Genomic DNA, 22,995 nt, shown 5'->3' on the forward strand with positions numbered 1-22,995 from the left:
GGGGTCAGACCTCATAGAGAAGAGATTCTGGAGCCTGCAAGCCTCCTGGACGAACCAGAAGGATGAATTTAAGCCAGTCTCAGGGGAGCTGCAGGGGAAGAGTGACAATCTAGGCAGGGCTTGTTCCCGACAGCTGCCAGAGTGGATGCCCAGTATGTGCTCCTTCCTTCCCTAAGGCAGAATCAAAGGCCGTTCTGAAGCACTCTCAAGAACAAACCTCCAGCTCTGAGAGGCTCAGGAGCTCAATGAGACACATGACATCTTAATACCTCCAAGGCCAAGCCGCTGACCTTCAGCTGTGTCCAATGTCTTAGCACAGAGACAGGACGGGCAAAGAGACATGGCACCACAGGAGCAGGCCACCAGGTCAGGACAGAGTGCAGAGTCTGGACTACATTGTTCCTTCCCAAGAACAGGGCCACTTTCACACCAGACTGACACATTGCCTCCTGTTTCCCTGTGGGGGGGTTCACAGGGACATTCTGAGCATTTCCCAGGTGTTCAAGAATGTGGTACAACATAGACAACCCTCGCCTGACTTGGAGCATTGCTTTGTGACTCACTGACCAATCCGAGCTCCTCATTAAAGACACCAGCCTGGCCCTGCATCCCCAGCTTCCTTCTCAACTTAACTGATGCATTTATCCCTTTAATAGGTCATGAACATGTGCCAAGACCTGAGCTCATGCTCCAGAGGGAGTGCGGGCAGTGCAAGTAACAGAGGTAAGCATCACAAGGAACAAGTAGGCACCCCGCCAGTAGGGAACCTACTAATCATGACAACTGACTCCATCCAGAACACTAAAAATAGCAGGGCCTTTGCATGCGTGAGCTCATGTAGGCCTGAGCAACTCTGTGAGGCTTGGAGGACTGATCCTCTATCTAGATTCAGTGAGGAAGTGGAGACTCAGAAAGGAGATGGACTTTTATTGAGCCCCGACTATGAGCCAGCACTATGCTTACCACTTTCCTTATCACTGTGCCCTGGGCTAGTTTGAAAGTCAGCATTTGCTATGGAAATGGAGATTTAGTGCAGACAAGTGTCTCGAGGGCAGAGGGCAGAAAGATGGGCTTCGGGGCAGCCTTGCCCTGGCCCCCCACCTCTGCCACATAACGGCTGTGCGACACTGAGAAACTCACAGTGTGCGTGAGCCACAGTGACCTCACAGGCTCTTAAACCACTAGGAATACTAGTAAATTCTGCTAGTGAATCCTGCCCCTTCTCCATCTCCCACCCATGTCCAGCCCCACTGCAGCTGGAAACGGTCGCCCCCTTCTTGGAGCTTCAACTTTACTCCGTCGCATTTTTTTCTTTTCTGGCTTAGATTATATACATCTTTGCCGCTAATGTCCTCTCATAGGCCACAAGCTTCGATGAGATCTTCAGAGTCTTCATGTGAACACACGTAGACAGGCAGGGCCCCCAGCTTTTTTCACAGAGTATACAATGTGGCTTTAAAAAATGAGAATTCAAGGAAACTCAGTCCATCCTAAGGCACACAATTCTGTCACTCTCCAACTTAAAGCCACACAAGATGTCCCTTGTCACATGGTCTGAGAGCCAAATCTGTCCCGTGGCTTTCAAGGCTCCGCAGGCTCTGGTCCCACTACCCCTTCTAGTCTCAGGCAGCCATGCTCCCCTTGGTCACTGCCTACCTACAGCACAGGCCTCTGTCCTCTTCCTTTCTTTAGGATACCAAGTCCCATTCCCTTCCCTGATTCAGGGTCTCTGCAAAGGCTGTTCCCTCCTCTGAGGACACTTCTCCCTACCCTGTGACCACCTGGAACCTATCACCTTTCACCCACCCAAGATGGCACAACCAACTAAAGGGATTCTGTTATAACACTCAGCTCTTATCCCACTTGGTGCTTAGGACAATTTATCAGATACTTAATTTCTTTTTAGCTACCTTTTCCTATAGACTTTACTCTCCACAAGGCTAGATTATGTCCATTCATCACATTATTCCAAACACATAGCAGCATCTGGCATACAGAAGGCACCATAAATATTTGTTGAATCCAGAAATTATCACAGATACCAACTTAGTGGATTCTGAGTTAATGACCTTTAGCCCACCATGACTGGTTTATGTGAGCTGTCTTGTGAGGGCTAATCCTGCCAAAATTATGACAAGTCCTAAAGCCCTTTATCACCATCACTATACTCACAGATGGCCTCCCCTGGCATCTGCCGAGAGGAAGACTCTTAATTCCAGGCTGGACCAGAGCCCTGTCATCTTGCCTTCCACTTGGGAGATACTCATAGCCATGGAAGGTCTGAGCCAGGACCTTCTCCCTCCCATCAGGTAATGAAAAGCAGGACTTGCGGTTCAGTGGAAAGCAGGATACACCAGCACCTCCAGCTGTGGCAAGATCATGAGCAAGGCTGGCTGGAAGAAGGCCCTTTCCCAACTCAGTAATACAGCCGCATGCATTTCAGTGTGTGCCCGTTAAAAACATCATTTAAGAGAGTACCTTGGAAAGGTACCAAGGTCCCTAAACTAATTAACTTTCATCTCTCCTGTCCCTCTGCGCTTGGAGGGCCCTGCCCTCTGCCCACCCTCTCCATGAGGAACATTAAAGACAGGACATTAGCCTGAGAACATTCTATTTAAAACAAAAGTACTTCTAAAGATAGCCTTGGATGCCCATCTAAATCATCCTGAGTCCATTTTCTGGCTCCAGAACCTGCATGGTCAGTGCCCCAGATGGGCCCTACTGTGGTGCCTGATATCCATAAAGAATGTCTTTCATGGTTCATTGGTTGAATTAATCTGATATAAAATGTCTAAACTGGAAAACCTGTGAATTGGGATCTTGATGAGTTTAGGCAGAACAGCAAGCAGGGCCACAGCAGATTTAATAACAAAGGCAAAGGAAAGATATTTCAGAAAATTAAAGCAGAAGTTTGTGTAAGTGGGAAATTCAATCTGACCCCTTTCATAAAAGATGATGTGTTTTGTGAGAGGTCACATAGGCCTTGCTCCCCTGCCTCAGATACCTGGATACTCCTCTCTCTGGATACTATAAAGGGCCCCCAGAACGTGTGGGTAACGTAACACCTTCAGCGAGTTGCAGGGGGGGCTTGAGCTTGTCTGTTTCCTAGTGTTTAGGGACCTGCTAATGTAATGCTTCACACCTGCTTGGCACGCCCTGAGCCCTGTTGGAAATCACACCTAGTGATTACCTCTTCAAAACCAGCACACCCACCTCAATCTCCTCTTTCTAATCCACTTAAATCTGAGGCATGAAATATGCCTCTCTGTACATTTCTTAACAGACGGAGACACCAATAAACAGAGCAACTGAGCCCATCATCCGAGGGAGAACCACACAGCAGGGTAACGCACTTAGGCTTTCTAACAAGAGAAAGAGAGAGGAATGGAGAGGGAGGTTTTATCATTAGTCCCTGACCCTGTGAACAGACATTCCCAGCACCACAGACTCTTGGCTTTCTACCTTTCCAGCAACTTTGTACGTGATGCACATTCTGGGAATTTAAGAATTTAACCATAAAACGTTTCCAATCTCCCACAGATAGACATGGCTTAAAAAAAAAAAAAAGACAATGATTCAGCACATTGGGTATTCCAGGAAATACCTGGAAATACGAACTACCCTCTCTGGAAAGGGGGCTTCTCAAGTAGCACAACCTGGGAGGGAAAGGTGACAAGCCGGTGGCAGGTGCCAGAGAGGGCCCTGGCAGGGCAGAGGCTCTGGTCCTTAAGAGTCACACCTAGAAACAAGTGTCCAGCCAGCCAGGATGCCATCAGACTCGCTGGGAGAGATCACCCGGTCACTGCCCTTACCCGCCCACCATCTTTAGGTACAACCTGTGTTGGCATTGGCAGCAGAGTTTAAAAAAAAAAAAAAAAAAGGCAGGGGTGGGGTGGGGAACAAGGCAGGGCAAAATTTGAGTCTGGTAAATTTTATTGACAATCACGATTTTAATGTATTTATAAAACTCGCCTAGTGAATCTGCCCCCCCCCAAAGTAAGATCTACCTCTCGCTGAGTCCCCTTTGTTCCAAGGACTAAAAATTCTACACAATTACTCCCATCTCCATTATGAATTGCTTTTTACTCTCTGCTGCTCTTGTCGTCAAGCTCGTGTAATCAATACTCTCAATTTCAGAGAGGAAAACAAAGGAACAGAGAAGGTAACTGTGAGAAGTCAGCAAAACTCCTTCTGCAAAGTGTGTCTAACATGGTGGGTGGTTAAGAAGTGGCATTTCTGCAGTCAGAGTGGCCAAAATGAACAAATCAGGAGACTATAGATGCTGGAGAGGATGTGGAGAAACGGGAACCCTCTTGCACTGTTGGTGGGAATGCAAATTGGTGCAGCCGCTCTGGAAAGCAGTGTGGAGGTTCCTCAGAAAATTAAAAATAGACCTACCCTATGACCCAGCAATAGCACTGCTAGGAATTTACCCAAGGGATACAGGAGTACTGATGCATAGGGGCACTTGTACCCCAATGTTTACAGCAGCCCTCTCAACAATAGCCAAATTATGGAAAGAGCCTAAATGTCCATCAACTGATGAATGGATAAAGAAATTGTGGTTTATATACACAATGGAGTACTACATGGCAATGAGAAAGAACGAAATATGGCCCTTTGTAGCAACGTGGATGGAACTGGAGAGTGTGATGCTAAGTGAAATAAGCCATACAGAGAAAGACAGATACCATATGGTTTCACTCTTACGTGGATCCTGAGAAACTTAACAGAAACTCGTGGGGGAGGGGAAGGAAAAAAAAAAAAGAGGTAAGAGTGGGAGAGAGCCAAAGCATAAGAGACTGTTAAAAACTGAGAACAAACTGAGGGTTGATGGGGGGTGGGAGGGAGGAGTGGGTGGGTGATGGGTATTGAGGAAGGCACCTTTTGGGATGAGCACTGGGTGTTGTATGGAAACCAATTTGACAATAAATTTCATATATTGGAAAAAAAAAAAGAAGTGGCATTTCTGGAACCAACCTCTCTCCCCCTTTGTTTTCCTCAGTGACCAGGGGTAAAGAGATCACGGTGATGGTTCCTGTTTATTAAAGGTGGCTGATTCAGAAGTGGGCCCAAACCCAAACCTCAGCTGCGTAAATTCCACCAATTGCCTAGAAACAGCACCAATCCCTCATCAGGACTTTACTCAGGCCCAGAGCAGGGAAAATGAAGATCCCTCAAGGTTAAAAGAGAACACAAGGCCCCCTAGGAAAAAAGCGTGAGCTATATAAAGATAAAAATCGTAATAAGGAATATGAACATGATCACATTCTGGAAACTGGCCATGCCTTGAGTTGTGAAAGTACCAGAACGCCACTCAGACACCTAGGAATCACCCACTTTCTACATGGCCATGTGTCTTCCAAACCAAGAGAGATATGCGTATGTATAATCAACCCGCTCAAAGCCCCTGTAGCAGGAGGCAGTGCTTTGTTGTAAAACAAAACTGAGATGAAATAACCATCATCCTTTCAAATGTCCTCTGAGAGTTTGGTATTTGAGGCACATTCTGTCATGTACTTCTCTCTGACCTCAAACACTTTGATTCTCTTTTTCCAAGTTCACATAAAAGACAGAAAGCTCTCAGATTGGTCTACAGCACCATGAGTCTTGACTCAATCAAAATTCTTCGCTGGTGCCGAGAATTCGTTGTTATTCCAGATAATTAGGAAGCGGAGATAAAGGGCCATTACGTTAGAGAGGCCTAGCCCACTGGGAAGACTGGCCATCGGCTCCTTGTTTAAAAACAGATTAGTTCCCACTGCTCCCAGAAGGCTTCCAAGGGTATGCTCAGATATGCTAAGCCCCATCCTGACACCCTTTCCTCCTGTTCACAATACGCTTGCAGAATTCGAGAATGTGGCTTGTCTGCAAGGCTTAAAACAAATGCTTCAATTTTCCATTCTCCAAATGAAAATCAATGGCAACAGAGAGGTAAAATCAATGTTCACCGCTCTGTAGGGAGAATCCCACCCCTAGCTCCCGCCCACCCAGAGCAATAAATCAGAACTAGCCATCTTGACTGGCAGTGAATCCCTGAGAGCAGAGCCCTCTGTGGCTTGTATGACTTTCTGTCCATCCCCCCGTTTCCCACGAGGGTGTTTTCTTTAAGAAAGCCTAAGACAGTATTTCTAAAACCTGAGTCAGGAAGAATAACACACTGTTGCATAAAAACTCTTTTTCCCCTAATGAGTCCTTTTGCCAGTAGGATCTTTGGTATCGAAGAACAGAGTGTGACTATTTCCCTAAGGATCCATTCTGCATTATCTAGTCTTAATGATGGCTCAGACACCCACTGACCTGCTCCCCCGGACAACCAGTGATCGGCTTTCTGTCACCAAAGATTAGCTTGCATACTCAAGAAGTATAGGTAAATAGAAATCATACAGGATATACTCCTTTTTTTGGTCTGTGTTCTTCCACTTAGCATAGTTATGATGAAATTTATCCATACTGATGGATGCATCAATAGCCTATTTCTTTAACTTTTTTTCATGTTTATTTATTTTTGAGAGACAGATATCGAGTGGGGGAGGGGGAGAGAGGGAGACACAGAATCCACAGCAGGCTCCACGCTCTGAGCCGTCAGCACAGAGCCCAATGGGGAGCTTGAACTCAAGAACTGTAAGATCATGACCTGAGCCGGTCAGACGCTTAATTGACTGAGCCACCCAGGCCCCCCGTCTTTTTATTGCTTAGTAGTAATCCATTGTATAGATGTACCACAATTTGTTTATCCATTCACCTGTTGATAGACATTTGGGTTGCTTCCAGCTCTTGGCTATTACTAGTAAAGCTGCTACGAATATTCATGGTTGAGTCTTAGAACGGACATATGCTTTCAGTGCATAATCCAGATACAAACCTTTTGTCAAACCTGTGTTTTGTAAATATTTTCTCTTGGTGTGGCTTGTCCTTTTATTCCTTTTGTTATTGTAACAGTGTCTTTTGAAGATCAAGTTTTAAATTTTGATGAAATCCAATTGGCTGATTTTACTATTATTTTCTTGCTTTTATAGTTCATGCTTTTTCGTGTCCAAAGAAATCTTTGTCAGACCCAAGGTTACTACTCCTGTTTTCTTCTAAAAGTTTGATATTCTTAGCTCTTACTGAGACAGAAAATCCCAAACAGGCTCCATGCTCAGTGCAGACCCTGATGTAGTGCTCGATCCCACAACCCTAGGATCACGATCCGAGATGAAACCAAGAGTCAGACGCTCAACCAATGGAGCCACCAAGGCACTTCCCAAGTTCATATTTTATATACTATGTTATACAATCTTTAAAATTTGTAACTACAGGGGCACCTGGGTGGCTCAGTTGGTTGAGCATCCAACTTCGGCTCAGATCACGATCTCACAGTTCGTGGGTTCAAGCCCTGCATCAGGCTCTGTTCTGACGGCTCAGAGCCTGGAGCCTGCTTCGGATTCTGTGTGTGCGTCTCTCTCTGACCCTCCCCCATTCATGCTCTGTCTCTGTCTCTCAAAAATAAACATCAAAGTTTTTTAAAAATTGTATCTACAAAGATTTGTCATATCATAAAATACTCACTTATAAAAATCAACTGAAGAAAGCCTAATACAAATTTTTCTATATAGGGTAAGCATGACGTGATGACCAAGTTTTAACAAAAATGAACCAACAGATAAAACCTAGGACTAGAAAAAAGAATGGATGGAAATGTGCTGGGATGTTTAATTACTGTTTTTAACTGATGTGAACATTGCCTATTTCTTGTTTCTTTTTACTCTTCTGTATTGTTAGTGTCTCCTGTAATAAGCATCGAATATCATCATATTAAAAATTAATGCAGATATTTAAAAAAATCATTTAAGAGATGGCTTCCCGATCCCAGGAAGGCTTCACAGTGCTCTGTGGCACTTAAATGGCCCCTTCAGAAAACCTGAAAGGTGAACAACACTACCGAGAATTCACCCGCTCCCGAGCCCACTCACGGTGGCTCGACACAAGAAAAGATGAAGAACTTCCAAGCAGAATTCTCCAAAGAGAATGTGAGATTACCTGAAGCCTCTAGATGAAACCAGATGCAAACCCAAATGTAAATACTACCCTAATAAAGGAGAATTCCAGCAAAGGGAGACCCCACGTGGCACCCCACCAGAATTCTCGCCCGTCTGCCCAGATGTTCAGTGGTCACAAACGTGCGTACGTCAAACAGCTTCTCCACTCACTCCATCTCAATGGGCAAGGAAAGCTAATGAAATTCTCTCACTGATGCGCTCACTGTCCTCTGTCTCAATCCATGTGACAAGACAGCCTAAGTGTGCAGCCTCGTAATCAGCCTGAGGCTGGCCCAGCCGCCTCTCCATGTGTGTGTAGTGCTGACGATCTGGCAGGTGGGATTTGCCTCTTGAGCTGCTGCAGAGGCCAGACTGGCTGATGGGATTGTCTACAGATGTTTCTCAGAGAGAAAGATTACTTCCCTGATTGATGAATAAATAGAGTCGTCAACACTGTCTCCTTGGTCAGAGGGGACCCCTGAAGTATAATGTGGCAGGACAGATGTTTCATCTGGGAAGGTGTCCAAGACCCCAAGAAGAGGTACGTGCTCGACTGATACGGCGGGCCGAGGTATTCAGTCTGTGGGAGGGAGGTGGGGAGGTTGGACCCACAACGGCAGTGAACACCACTGCAGAGCCTTCCTGGCTCAGACCACCTCCCAAATCCGGATAAGGGAGTGGGCGCGCTGCCTCAATCACAGCCTCCTCTTTGGGCTGTTTTTCCAGTGAACAAAAGGTCCCTATCATCAGGAATGCAGCCATCTTCTTAGCCCTTACCTGCTGTGAATCACAAAGAGGGCGGCAGAAATGACACTGTAATGCTCATGCTAAACCTCACGGCTTCCCCGAGAAGGAAGGACAAGCAGGCAGAGTCACCAGAGGAAGAAGCCAGGCATCTGGAGGGGGCTACCTTCTTCTTCGAAACATGCAACTGTGGGGTTTCCTGGCTGACCTTCCAAAACGAATGACATAATAACCATCATCATAATTGTTTTAGCAAGTGGCAGACCAGCCATCATTATGTGACACTAGACTATATGCCTTAGACAAGTGCGCGTCACTGAACTCTCACACAAGGACACGCACAAAAGAGCCCCTGCAAGGATTAGCAACAATTGCTACCCATAAGGTCTCTTTAAGAATCACTAGTGGGCGGCGCCTGGGTGGCTCAGTCAGTCAAAGGGTTAAGAGTCCGAGTACTGATTTCTGCTCAGGTCATGATATCAAGGTTTGGTCCGTGAGTTTGAGCCCTGCATTGGGCTCTTGGGCACTGACAGTGCAGGGCCTGCTTGGTATTCTCTCTCTCTCCCCTTCTCTGCCCCTCCTGCATGCATGCGCACTCTCTATCTCACAAAATAAATAAATGAACATTAATAAAAAAACAATCATGAGAGGATGCACCCCAATAAGCAGGAAAGAGGAATGGGTAAGTATTTTCATTAAATCCATTTTACAGATGATGAAGCACAAATTCTGAAAGGTAAAGTACATGCCAAGGTCACAGAGCAAGGTAGTAGCCAGCCTGGGAAAGGAACCCTGGTTGGTCTCATTCCCAAATCCATGCGCTTAGTCATTGTAATCCTGTGGCCACCAGAATACGAGGGAGATGAGGATTATGCTTTCCACACAAGCAAACAAGTGGTGGTGTTCCCAACAAAGAAACAAGGCACACCCAGACACACACAACCTACACCTGGATAGGCCTGAATACCAATATGGTTGCAGCCTCCATCTTGCACAGATTTGAGCTTAATGCTGACCATCTCCTGTCCGTCACTTTCAGAGGGGCTCTATTCCAGGAGGAAACAGGCAATGGTCTATCCATGTTGCACATCCATATACACACACATACAACCAGATGCTTAAAATCTAGAGCATTATCTCAAAAAGGGTATTTAGCTATTTGCAGCAAAAGAGGCCCCCTCTTACAACCTTCAGAGAAGGAAGAAATCATGTGCAGCAGGAAACTCTAGGATAGTTTTCTCAGAATATGTCTGCCTGGAAAACTTCTAGTGACAACAACAATTTTTTTTTTTTTTTTTTTTACATCCCACTCCACAGTGAACTTAATTTTCCTTGAGGGTAGGAAAGTATGTAGCTTCAGTGTGTAACACAAGCCTGGCACATTGTAGGTGCTCGGTATCGTTCTGTTAAATGACAGTGAATGAATGGAGAGACAAGGACAGGATGAAGGGAGAGGCCGGCACACGATAGTAACAGAAAACAGGAGTTTTGGAGCCGGACGGTCCAGGGTTTGAAACATGGCTGCCACTTCCTAGATGTATAAGCCAATTACTAATGCTGCTCTGTCTCACTCCCCTCATTTCTAGAGTGGAGACAAAAATAAATCCCAGCTTGACAAAAGGGCAGGAAGAATTCACGGATGTGGTGCTGAGCACAATGCATGCATGGTGTGTGCTAGGGTTTGGGAGTGAGATCTATCTTTACTTCCAGGGAGAATACTCCAGTCTGGAGCAAAGAGTAAAACACATTATATCTTGCATCTCAGTCTTATGGAGACAAAGGGTTACTGTTTTTAGGTGACCACCAGGCTGGATCTGTAGCTGTAGGGACCAGGTTTGCAGAGGCAGGGATGTTGAGGGCTCTGCTCCAGGGAGTTTCTTTGCTGGACCATGATGGAGCTTCCCAGGCAGTTTAGGAGGAAACCACTTAGGGAATGGAGGGAAATTAAAACACTTTGCAAAAGGAGCAGCCAATGGGACCAGCATTGCTTAGACTTCAAGAACTGCAGGAAGGGAAAGGACCCATCCGGCATGGTCCCATGGTCGAAACGGAGCTAATGAGCAGAAGCCACAGGAGATGCACTTCAGTGGGAATCGAGTCCCAGAAAGGCTGCATCCTTTGCTTGAGGTCATGGCCCAGCACAGGTGGATGGCAGAGCACGTTGCCAAGTCCAAAACAGGTGTGGTGACTCCAGTGCCCATGGACTGAACACCTACCTCTCCATTGCACAGCAGTACAGAAAGAAGGGAGAACAGGCCCTGCAAATGCCTTTCTCCCATCACCACCAACCCAACCCCACTGTTAAAGAACACCGTGTGTGTGTGTGTGTGTGTGTGTGTGTGTGTGTGTGTACACGCACATACGTTCATGCATGGGCACATGCTGGTTCTTGCTCCGAGTATTTTTGTAGGACTGAAGGCCCACCAAGGAGACTGAATTCAAAGGCTCTTTCTGCCCTCTATAAAAGCTTTCTCCCACTGGATGGAGAAAGCTGGGAGAGGTTGAGGGTAAAAAGGCAAAGCTTTAAAGATCTTAAAGAAGAGTGAGGAGACTTCCCTCTGTGCTGGGGAAGAAGGTGATCAAGTACTATACCCTGAGAAAACAGCAAGGCGTGTTCTCAGTAGAAATGGTGGTGTGGTGGTGCTGAGGAGGAAGAACCCCAAACCAGGGCGCCCCGACTGGCGAAGATGCCCACGGCCCATATATCTGGGCATGAAAGCAGACAACCCTCAGACTCCGAGGAACCTCAAAGGATTATAACACTGACAATGTCAGTGACAAGCAAGAGACTAATGATTCAGAACCTGTTTTCTTAGCTCTAAGCTTCTGGGATCTCTGGGGTCATTCCTGAATGAGGAATGGCCCCCACAATGACAAAGAAGGGATTTTCCGTGCATCTGCTCAGATGAGGGCTCAGAGTTAAAGTTGATTTAAAATAAATGCAGGTATTAAAATTTTTTGCAAATCTGTGTTGGAGAATTGAGATGCATACCCCAGGATGACTGGAGGCACCAAATACCCTACAAAATGGCGATAGAAACGCCTGCTTTCCTTCCCCCCCCCCACTGTCCCCCACTCTGAGATTGGGTACCCCCAGATCTGTCAGTCGGAGCGCACTTCCCGGCCCCCGGCCTTACCTGGGGAGAAGGTGTTTGCGGCTGACACACAGGGCAGTCTGGTAGTCCTGGGTCACACACACTTTGTGAGGGCTGCACTTCACCTTCAGGCAGGGGTCTTTCGATGGGTCCAGGGCTGAGGCAAAAAGAGCAAGAAGAGGGGTGGGGGTGAGGACTTCTAAGGAAATTTAGTTTCTCTTTCAACTCAAATAAACAAATGGGAAATAAACAGACCATGTGTTTGCACTCTGGGCGGTTTTCTTAGGCTGATGGGGATTGGAATGAATACCCAAACCGAGGGGAATTCTGTGTCTACTGCACATGTTCTGCTTCAGCATCAGGATAGTGATTCCTTTGTGCTTTGGGGAGTTTCAGCATCTCCATGTCGGGCAGGAATTACTTTTAAAATCCTTTAGAATCTTACATACTCCAAGGACCAAGAGCTCCTTTTCCCTCTTTGGTTATCTGTCTGCAATTGCTTTTTATGACTTCATCCATGCCTACCTTTACTTATTTCCTACCACGTAGAAAGTCCTTGAGGACAGAGTTTTTTTGGCTCCAGTTCAATCGACACGGACTGTGTGCATCAATAAGCCCATGTTAAATTTTGGGAAGAGCTTCAGGAGGCCCAAAACCATTTTGCGCCACGCAAAGTTCCAACATAATAAGGAAGGGAAAAAGCTTACACATAAATATTTATTGTGCGAGGCAGAATGAGATAAGGGCCATGACGGGCATATAAAATGATAACGGAGCTCCAGAGAAAAACAGAGATCAATTTCTGGGGCAAGGATTAATGAAGCATTAATATGTGAACTGGATCCAGAAGGATGGGCAGAGTTTGGGAAAGCGAAGTTACAAAAGGCAGTCTAGACTGCCATGGGTGGACCATCACAGGGCACTTGATCCAATCAGTAAGTGTGGCTTGTGGGTGGTAATGATGGCGAGGGGCGAGGGGCGAGGGGCGGGGGGCGGTGTGTGGAGAAGGGATGTGGAGTCGACCAAGGCACTCCAGAAAGGGTCTCCCAAAACAGTGGTTCCAAAACTGCACGGTTTTCCAGAACAGGCTGAGCAGCGGGCCCCGGGCTAATCAGCGCCCCACACACCGAGGTGCGCACGCTCATTACGGCGGCGAAGAGGCCGCAGGGAATTCTCCGCAAAGCAAAAGCAATTGTGCTGTCTCCCAGCTCCAGGCCTAGGCCTATTAGGCAGTAAATCCTTCATAACTTTCTCCTCAGCCCGTGGAGGCGAGGCCTCCCCGTGTCCTCCCCACGCAAACATTTGCTTAAACAAACTGGCATCCTGAGCAGGGACAGCAAAACTGCCATGAGAAACGCCATTGTGCCCACAGCTGCCGGGTCCCCCGGCCACCACGAGACCCCTGCACTTAGAGAAGTCACGGTTCCTCTCAGCCCGCCCAGGCCCAGAACCTCCACACCATTTTCCTCAGACAGCAGCTGGGAGTTTCTCAAGGGACCTGAACACACAACATCCGGAGGCGTTTCTGCTGCTTGAACAGTTCAGGGCAGCTCCGTCCACTGCAGCAGCACCAGCCGCTATAAGCACAAGGCAGGGTGCATTTTTAGGCCAGTCAGGCCAGCAACAAGACCCAGGTCCTGGTCCCAGGGGAGTCATCTGACAGAGCCTACGCCCCAAGGGATCGCCCGGCTGCCTGAAGCTTAGCAGAGGGAAACGAGGTGCAGGAAGAATAAAAGAGGCTGATTCAAGCCCCAGCGACAGGGCATTCACTTTGAACTCTTCAGCTGAGGGCTGCATCTGGGAAGCAATGGCAGCAAGGCTTGTGTCCGCTTCCAGAGTCCTTCAAGCCTAGGCCTTCCAGAAACTCACAACAGGAGTTTCTGGTCCCAGGTGGAAGGCTCCCAGTCCTGGGGATGGCCTCAGACCACTGGCTCTTTTCTCGTGCAGTGTCTCCCACTCCCAACCCCAGGGTGGCTGTCCAGCCAACTGTGACTTGCCTTCCCAGGCTCATGCAAAATGCAGCCAACCTGAAGAACAATTACCAGATGACTGCTAATGACGGACCGTGGCAATCCTCCACTGCTCATTCTCACACGCCCAGCCACCACAGGATGAGGGGAGACATCGGGGATCTCAAGGAACTTGGGGACCGGACCACAGGCAGCCCCAGCCAAGGTGCCAGCCTAGGTGCTTCCCTGATTGGTGCTAAGTGCTACAGAGCCCTTGGGATTTTCATGGGAGTGTATCACAGAGATTGAAACTAACAGGCTGCCCTAGGAGGGTGGGTATCCAAATCTGAAGTACTCCATGACCAGCTTCGTGGCCAAATTTGAGGTTCTTTTTGTTTTTGCAGGCAACTGCACAAACACCAATGTCCGTCGACAGGCAGTACAATCTTGAAGGAAGTAAGTCAGCCGAGCATAGTTTGCAAGAGCAGACTCCAGACCCGGTGTTTTCGAGTGTGAATACGGCTTACTCATACCTCAGCTGCCTCCTCTATATGGTGAGGGTTATACCACCTGCTCTTGGTTTGGTTACCTTGAGGGTTAAAGGGGCTAATATTTGTAAGTCCTTAAAGCCAACTTAATTCATGTTAAGTACCTCATAGGTGTTTGCTAATTTTTTGTGCATCTGGTCCCCAGAATGAGTCATAAGTCTTCATAAAAACAAGAAGAGCTAACACCCACTGTTTCAGACATGCAATGAACTAAGCCCTATAACTGGATTATCATATTTAATCTCAAAACCACCCAAGGAGGTGGCTGCTGTTAATGTGCCCGTTTTACAAATGAAGGTCTTAAAGGGGAGTCACCGATGAGAGGTGCAGAGGGTATCTGACACTTGGCCCATCGACTCCAGAATGCAAACTCTTCACATTCATAGGCCAGCAGCAAAACAATCACCTAGGATCTCCTCTGAAGGGTTGACTGCGGGGTCCACCTCACACCAAGTATGGAGCCCACAGGCACCATGTTCTTGGGAGTTCCTGGGGCATAAAGAAAGCCAAGGGGTAAAAGGAAGGGGGCAGTGAGAGAATCTGGTGCTTCCCAGGTCGGGCCATGCAGGACTGCCCCCATGGACCTCACACAGCCCCAGGGCTTCCCGAGAAGGGGAGGTGCCCAGCTCCGGGGAACTGTGCCCTCTGCGCTCTCCCTCTGAATGCGGCAACCCTCCAGCTAAGTCAACAGACCAGTGTCCTGGTCAGTTTTCTTTCTGTAGCCTTTCCATGTGTGACACTACCATTAGGCTAACTACTACGGACCGCCCCCCTTCCAATTCTTGAAGCCAGCATTTCTTTACAAAGAAATCCAACGAAAAAATACTAATAAACGAAAATGAGTCACTTAACTCCATATACATACCTAACAATTTGCATACAGAAATCAAGTCTACTAAAAATTAATTACCAGGGTCTGAATACTTCAGACAGGGATGCAGATTATTTTGAGTAAATGAACTTCATAGCACAACAAAACAGTAATAAATCAAGCTGCCAGCATTCATTTAATCACCAAGGGGCATTTTGTTTCTGAAAAACAGCCACACTGAGATGGAAAGGGGATGAGGATGGTACAAGGAGTGTGTCATTTCCCTTTAAACGCCGTCTCCCAAGCGAGCTTTTCTAAGCAGCCCCAAGGCTCACAGCAATACTCTGGAAAGAAGCTGACACCCGCATTGGACAGGGCTGTGTGGCTCCACTTTCTAAAGGGAACGATAACAGATCAGAATAATAAGCAGCATTTGAGAGGCCCTTTAATAAGGTGCAGAGAAAGAGTGCAGGTGAGGAGGTAGGGAGAGAGCTGAGTGTTCGTGATAACTGGGAGCAGGCCCAGAAGCTTCCTTGTCAAGGGCTAATGATTTCTGGAGCCTGTGCCCTGAGTCTCTCTCTCTCTCCACGCACAGGCTGAGTGACAGGATGCAGCGATCCCCACAGGATGGCAGAGCCCTGCGTGCCCTCCACTGCTTCTCTCAGGGCACCCGCAGGACTTCTCCGGGACAGCATACCTGGCACAGAGCAGGTGTCCACGGGAGGTTAATTCCCTCTCTCTGCCCATTTCCCAAGACCAATCAAGTGTCCAGTGGCACAAGACACATGTCCAAGTAATTCGTTGACTAATTTTTACAAAAACCATTTTCAAAGAAAAAAAGAACAGGGACAAATTAATTTAAAGAGAGATTTGTTAAGCTGAAAAACACTGACTTCCAAAGCAAGTTAATTATAGGCTTCGTGTAATTTTTATTTCATTAATTTTATTTTTTAAGCTCACTGCTTGGTCTCAATTAAGGTAGTGATATTTTAATTATCTTAATTGTTTCTAAACTTGTTTTCCGGTTTGAGTTACTTTTTAATTAGCTACATTGATTTTAAAATCCAGAATCAAGCCTTTTTGCTGTCGGTGGGCATATCCCATAAGCTCAGTGGCAAAGGGTTGTAATTCCTGTGAGAGCAGAACAGGCTACCCCCTCAGAGATGCAGAGATGAGGGAATGTTCCATTTTGTGGGTTGGCCCCAGAGTCCCTGAGAGGCGCCTAGGGGACTGACACACACTTGGGTTTATTCCCTTAACACCTGTAGAGCTTCTGTTCTGTGCAGGCTAGAGGCCGGCATCTCCAGAGTGAACGTGAAGACATTCCTACCCTCCAGGGGCTCACAGCTCAATAAGGATGACAGACGACAGAAGGGCAAGTTCAGTGTGTTAGGGGAGATGTGGGTACCTTGCCCAGCCTTTCAGGGGGTAGGGAGAGCTCCCTGACAGGTATCTATGGAAAATGGGTTTAAGGCAGGTAATAGGGTGAAGAAAACATTCCAGCTCGGAAGCAGCTCCCTTCCCAGAGGAATCAAGGCAAGATTGGGGGGAACTAAAGCATTTGTTGGGGCCACTGCAGGTTGGAGCAGGGGTGGTATGTGGGAAAAGTGGACAGAGTGGCAGCAGCACCATGAAGGGCCTTTAGGGGATCATGGTCTCCAAATCCTACAGTGTTGGCAAACATGGCAGAACCTGGTGACCTTTGGCACATCCTCCCATGCTGAAGTTAGTGGAGAAGCTATAGGGAGAGAGAACCCTTTATATACCTTTTTCAGGGTAAGTGGCACTTTGATAAGAACAGACAAGCTGCACACTCTCACCCTCCAAAGAAGAGGGATATCAGGGTGGAGGTCTCTGTGGTTGGCTCTTAGAGCTCCCCTTTCCCCCTTTGCAGAACCTCTGGGGACACTGAGCCATGCAGGATTCTGGGAGGCAAGAAGCCTACCCAGTGAGTCTGACAAGCAAAGACATCATCTACAACAGTCATGTGAACCTGTGGTCCACTCTGGTGACTCCAGGGAACGTCCACAGACAAGAGGCCGCTCAACCTACAAAAAGTTGACAAATTAATGAATGTTTTCTGTCTTCTTGTTGTTTTGAAGACTGCTCCCTGCCTGAATCATGCTCAACTGAGGTTCATCTGAAGAGCAGACACTCCCAGTGATTCATTAGCAGTGACTTAATGGATGAATGACAAAGAAATTACTCCAAACTGCTAAAACCTCGTCAAGCTAAGATCCCAAACATTTATTACAGATTGTCTGTCCCCATGGTAACCTGGGCATGCATCTTGCTCCCCCCTCTCCCAACCTCTGGAGGGGCTTGTTTACTAGCTGACGACAGAGCCGCATAGAATACAAAACAGAAGATGCTGCCCACAGAATTCTGCTGGAAACAGAGAAGAATGACAGTTTGGAAAAGCTCTGTCACCATTTTCAGCTTTCCAATCAAGGTACTGGATGTGTTCATGGGAGGCTGAACAAAGGGGCCCAATGGCCATGTGTCTGAATAAGACAGGCAGTTGAGTGACACAGACAGCTGAACATGTATGCCCTAGGAAGGGGGGGGGGACGGGAGTGGATGGGGACACAGACCCATAAGGACAGAGGAACAGATGATAAAAAGGTGCATCTTACCTAAGGAACCCCTCCTGAGAAGAGACATTTTCTTTTCCCTTCAAACAGAGGACCTAAGAACTCTTTTCTTTCTGTGTTATAACTAAAAGCATCCTCTCTCTTACACTGTATATGTGTGTGTGTGTGTGTGTGTGTGTGTGTGTGTGTGTGTGTGTGAGAGATGGAGGCTAAGTTGTATAAACTGGTAATGGGCAATTATTCAGCCATGTCCCTAAATGCTAACAACTGTTAAATACAGGTAGATGGGTATAGAGGAGTTTATTTTATCATTCCCTCAACTTTTGGGTATATATGAAAACTTTAATATTAAAAGGAAAGAAAAGAAAAAAGAAACATCCTACAAGCCAGCAAGTTAACATATAAGGCAAAAATGTACATCTCGATAGTCTACAGTAAGAGGAAATTATCAACAAGTTGAATGTCCATCTACTCCAGCCGGCTTGGGCTACCGAAACAAAATACTAGACACTGGGTGACTTGGACAACAGACTATTATTTCTCACAGTTCTGGAGGATGGAAATCTGAGATCACGTTGCCACCATGGCCAATTTCTTTGAGACCTCTCTTGCTGGCTTGTAGATGGCCACCTTCTCACTATGTGAGAAGGCTTTTTCTCAGTGTATACACACAGCAAGCCAGTAAGCTCTGTGATGTCTCTTTTTATTCTGCATACCTTTTTTAAAACATGATTTTATTTACTTTTTTACTTAAATCCACATTAGTTAACATATAGTGTAATAATGATTTCAGGAAAAGAATTTAGTGATTCATCACTTACATACAACACGCAGTGTTCATCTCAAGTGCCTTCCTTAATGCCCATCACCCATTTGGTCCATCCATCCACCCAAAAACCCTCCAGGGGCCCTCACTTTTGTTCTCAGTATTCAAGAGTCTCTTATGGTTTGTCTTCCTGTTTTTTATCTTATTTTTGCTTCCCTTCCCGTATGTTCATCTGTTTTATTTCTTAAATTCCAAATATGAGTAAAATCATATATTTGTCTTTCTCTGACTGACTTATTTCACTTAGCATAATACACTCTAGTTCCATCCGTGTTGTTGCAAATGGCAAGATTTTTTTTCAAGTTTAAAACATGTATTTAAAATTTTTTTTAATGTTCATTTATTTTTGACAGAGAGAGACAGAGACCATGTGCGGGGAGGGGCAGAGAGAGAGGGAGACACAGAATCTCCCGCAGGCTCCAGGCTCTGAGCTGTCAGCACAGAGCCTGACGCGGGGCTGGAACTCACAGACTGCAAGATCATGACCTGAGCCGAAGTCGGACGCTCAACCTACTCAGCCACCCAGGCACCTCTAAAACATGTATTTAAAATACAATTCATAAAATGCTTAATCTGCCGACTCTGGAGCCCTCCTTGCGGGGTGGGGTGGGGTAGGCAGCTGCCTGCTAAACCAGCAGAGCAGGACTGCAGGGGTGTGGCCCTCCCTCCCATGCCCTTCTGCTCAGACACCCAAGAGGCCCATGGGCACCCCTGGGATCACACAGCCAGAAAACAGGTCCCCAGATGTTTCCAGAGTCTCTGCTTACCAGGGAGGCTGGGGCAGCCCTGCCGGCTCATCCCTGAGCAAAGCATCCCCACATGGGGCAGAGCAGGGTATGGCTGGGCTAGACAGGGCAGGGCGGGGCACTAGGCTCTGGAAGAGGCTGATGGTAGCAGATAGGGTGTTGCCTCCTGCCTGCAGGTGGGGAGCACCCTGATTTTTTTTTCACCCCCATATCACACTTATTATTCCAATGGCACTAATACAGCTGGGGGTGTTCACGGTGATGCTGCACAAAGTTTCCTGCCTTTTAGCTTCTTCCCAAAGAGAAAGGTCTACCTGCTTGTTCCTTCCCCCTTTCTGGGGGAAAATCCACCACAGACTATTTACCCAAATAAACCTCTTAATGCCTTTTTGTTGTTGTTGTTGACATTTGAGTTTCTGAAATGGAAAAAAAAAAAAAAAACTGTTGAGTGTCCCATCCTGCCTCCCCCACCCCCACCGGCTAAATAAGTCCCTGTTGCCAGGGCATTTCTGTTGCCTCTGATATCTTGAAATAAATATCGAAAGAAATGGCAGCAAGTGTTCACATTGAGTGATGGCACAGAGTGGGCCCCAGAACCCATCAGGTGGAGCGTCACTGGGGACAGTCTCGAGGTGTCATGGAGAATGCGAGGGCTTGCTGTGGTCGATTGTCAGCCGAGTGCAAGGGCTGTGCTGAGTCCCACCCAGGGTAGTGGACTGCAGGGAGGGCAGCCTACTATTTGTCCAGGAAGTTGTCCAGGGCTGGGATTCCTTCCTTCAGGCCCTTGCGTGTTTTGGCCATCACCTGGCTGGGGTGGCTGGTGTGGTTGAAGAGATCCCCAGGCAGGGTCTTCCAGTGGTCAAAGACGCACTGGGAGAAGGCCTGGCCACCAGGGTTGGACCTCAGGTCAGCAGTGAACCTGAAGGACTCGTTCACAGGCAGGTAGGCCTCCACGACAAACATGGGGGGGGGGGCCGGCTGGGACTCCTCAAAGATGTGACCATGCTTCCTGTTCAGGACACTATAGATGCCACTAGCCACTTATTCTGGACACTGAATATCCACAAGGTAGATAGGCTCCATGAGACAGGACTGGGTGGTCAGCACACTGGCACAGAGACAGCGCCAGCCAGTGGGGATGATCTGGCATCCGCATGCAAGGTCACATCAGGGACATCGAAGCACACACCCCACGTTTTCCTTGCACAGGGCTTCCTCTTTGGTGGCCCACTGGAAGCCAGCTACCATACTGTCCTTGATCTCGTTGAGGCACTGCACACCCTTGGTGATATCGGTGAGGACACTGGGGCTGGCGTCAGGCCCAAAGCATCAGATCTTGTGGGTTTCTGCCACATCCCACTCATACTTCTCGGCCAGATAGCGGACCTGCTGCTTGAGTTCTTGGCGGATGGACACTTCGCCCTTGTCGATGTCCTTGGCCAGGCCATCGGGGAAGGGCCACACCTTCATGCACAGTTGGTTGTGCCTATTTTGGGACTTGGACATGCAGAGCAAACTCGACTCCTCACTGACTGTATTCCGGTAAGACACCATGGGGTTGGATTTCTTGATGGGAATGCACGCGTGGTCCTCCTCCAGGTCCTTCAGACAGATCTCCAGGTACAGGTCGCCAGCCCCTGCGATGATGTGCTCCCTTGACTCCTCAATGATGCCCTGCACTGTGGGGTCCAACTTGGCCAGGCATTCAGGCCCTCCACTAGCTTGGGAAGGTAGGCTGGATTCTTGGCCTCCACGGCAATCCGGACAACGGGGCTAACACTGAACTTCATCACCCGCATGTTGTGGGCATGCTCAAAGGTGGTGATCGTGCCATTCTTCACCAGGAACTGGTCCATGCCCACCAGGCCCACAATGTTCCCACAAAGCACATCTTCAATGGGCTCCACATAATGGCCCATCTTTAGGATTGTTCTCTGGATGGGCTTCAGGTACAGGTCCTCCTTCTTCCCAGGTGTGTAGTTGGGCCCCATGATCCTGACCTTGAGACCAGTGGACACCAGCCCCGAGAATACGCGGCCGAAGGCGTAGAACCAACCTTTGTCAGAGGTTGGCACCATCTTGGAAATGTACATCATAAGTGGGCCTTTGGGGTCACAGCTTTTAATGCCCATGGCTGAATCGTCACCCGGAGACCATATATACATATTTTTATACACACGCGCACACACACACACACACACACACACACCCCATGAGATGTCTCTTCTTATATACTATCTTACAGGAATAGGGCCCTACCCTGAGGACTTCATTTAACCTTGGTTACCTCTTTAGATGCCCAATCTCCAATACAGGACACTGAGAGTTAAGAGTTCAACATATAAAACATTCAGTCCATAACACCATCTATAAGGAAACTGTTACCTTAATTACAAGACATCCATTCATGAAATCTTGTCCAGCTGTTATAAAAGAGGAAGTAGATCAGTGTGTACTAACACAGGTAGATATTTATAACAAATTAAGTAAGGAAGCAAGTTAAAATATTTGCAATGGCAAAGTAACTTCCAAACACCAGACAACTAATAAACGGCAAAACTAGTACTCAAACTAGGTCTGCTTCTCAAGGAAGGACCTTTCCCTTTGCTATCCTGCTGACCTTGAGAAGTCCTTCTGCCCACAAAGTCCTAGCCTCCACCCACTTACACACCAGAACCTTCCATTTCTCTACTATCCTCTCCCTCCTGGGACTATCCCTGCAAAGACCTGTGAATGAATTCAGACACCCTATGCCGTCAGGCCAACACCACACCTGATGTCTGTATACACTGGTCTAGAAACCTCACCTGCAAAAAGTAACCTTCTCTTGCTTCTTAGAGAATCTTGCCTGCAGTGGGGGAAACAATGAAGTCATGACTATTGTCCAGAGCAAGAGCAAGTGTCCAGCCCTAAGAGAATTTGGAATTTGCTTCTGAGTTATAAGAGAACACCCTGGGCCTGGCTGGAACTACACAGGCAGTGACTGGAAAGAGCTTTGCCTTTCAGCTCATGGGCAAAACAAGACATTATGAGCAACAACTGCTAAGTCCTACTTGTCTAATTTACAAGTCCTGATCATTAAAAAAGAATGTATTAAGGGAAGTCTACAGCAGCAGTGGAAATATGCCCCATAAAATCACAAGCCACAAAAGTATATTAACCAGGCCAGGCAATCCCACTTTCTCAAAGCTATCATCCCATACCTGCCTCAGTTTCCCAGTTGTTCTGGGATGGTAAACAAAGGACCCTCACTCCACGTTTCTGCCAAGAAACTGATTTCCTTGTAAAAGTGGGATAGGGAGACAGGAGGATAAAAGGGAGGGGGGTAGTATTAACTACGTGGAAAGAAAAGGAAAGAGGGAGCATTTTATTACATAATGCATTATCCAGTTGAGGGGCTGACAGTGGCGACAATGACACTCACCAACTATATATAGAATAATGTACTACTATTCTAATTAACCAATGAGGAAACTGACACAGAGATGGTAAGTAACTAACTTGTCTGTGGTCACATAGTTGGTAAATCTGGACTTCAATCTAGAGTACTCTCACACCAAAGCTGATGCTCAGAGCCACCAGGCCACTCATGAGCAGCTTATGATGAGGAGAAAGGTAACAAATACAGTGCCAAGAAGCAGCATGTTGAACATCCCTGTCC

The 22,995-nt window shown here is 47.3% G+C and overlaps 1 protein-coding gene and 1 pseudogene across 1 annotated transcript in view; both read right to left on the reverse strand.

The window, feature by feature from the left end:
- SPOCK1 (SPARC (osteonectin), cwcv and kazal like domains proteoglycan 1) overlaps positions 1 to 22,995 on the reverse strand; it is a 509,861-nt gene that overhangs the window by 144,407 nt on the left and 342,459 nt on the right. Inside the window, exon 3 of the mRNA XM_049649233.1 lies at positions 11,903 to 12,017. Coding sequence (XP_049505190.1) covers positions 11,903 to 12,017 — 115 coding nt within the window. The remainder of the gene's footprint in view (positions 1 to 11,902; positions 12,018 to 22,995) is intronic.
- Positions 19,176 to 21,586, reverse strand: LOC125935527 (elongation factor 2-like; annotated as a pseudogene).

This window comes from Panthera uncia (assembly GCF_023721935.1).
Source record: "Panthera uncia isolate 11264 chromosome A1 unlocalized genomic scaffold, Puncia_PCG_1.0 HiC_scaffold_17, whole genome shotgun sequence".
Lineage (NCBI taxonomy): Eukaryota > Metazoa > Chordata > Mammalia > Carnivora > Felidae > Panthera > Panthera uncia.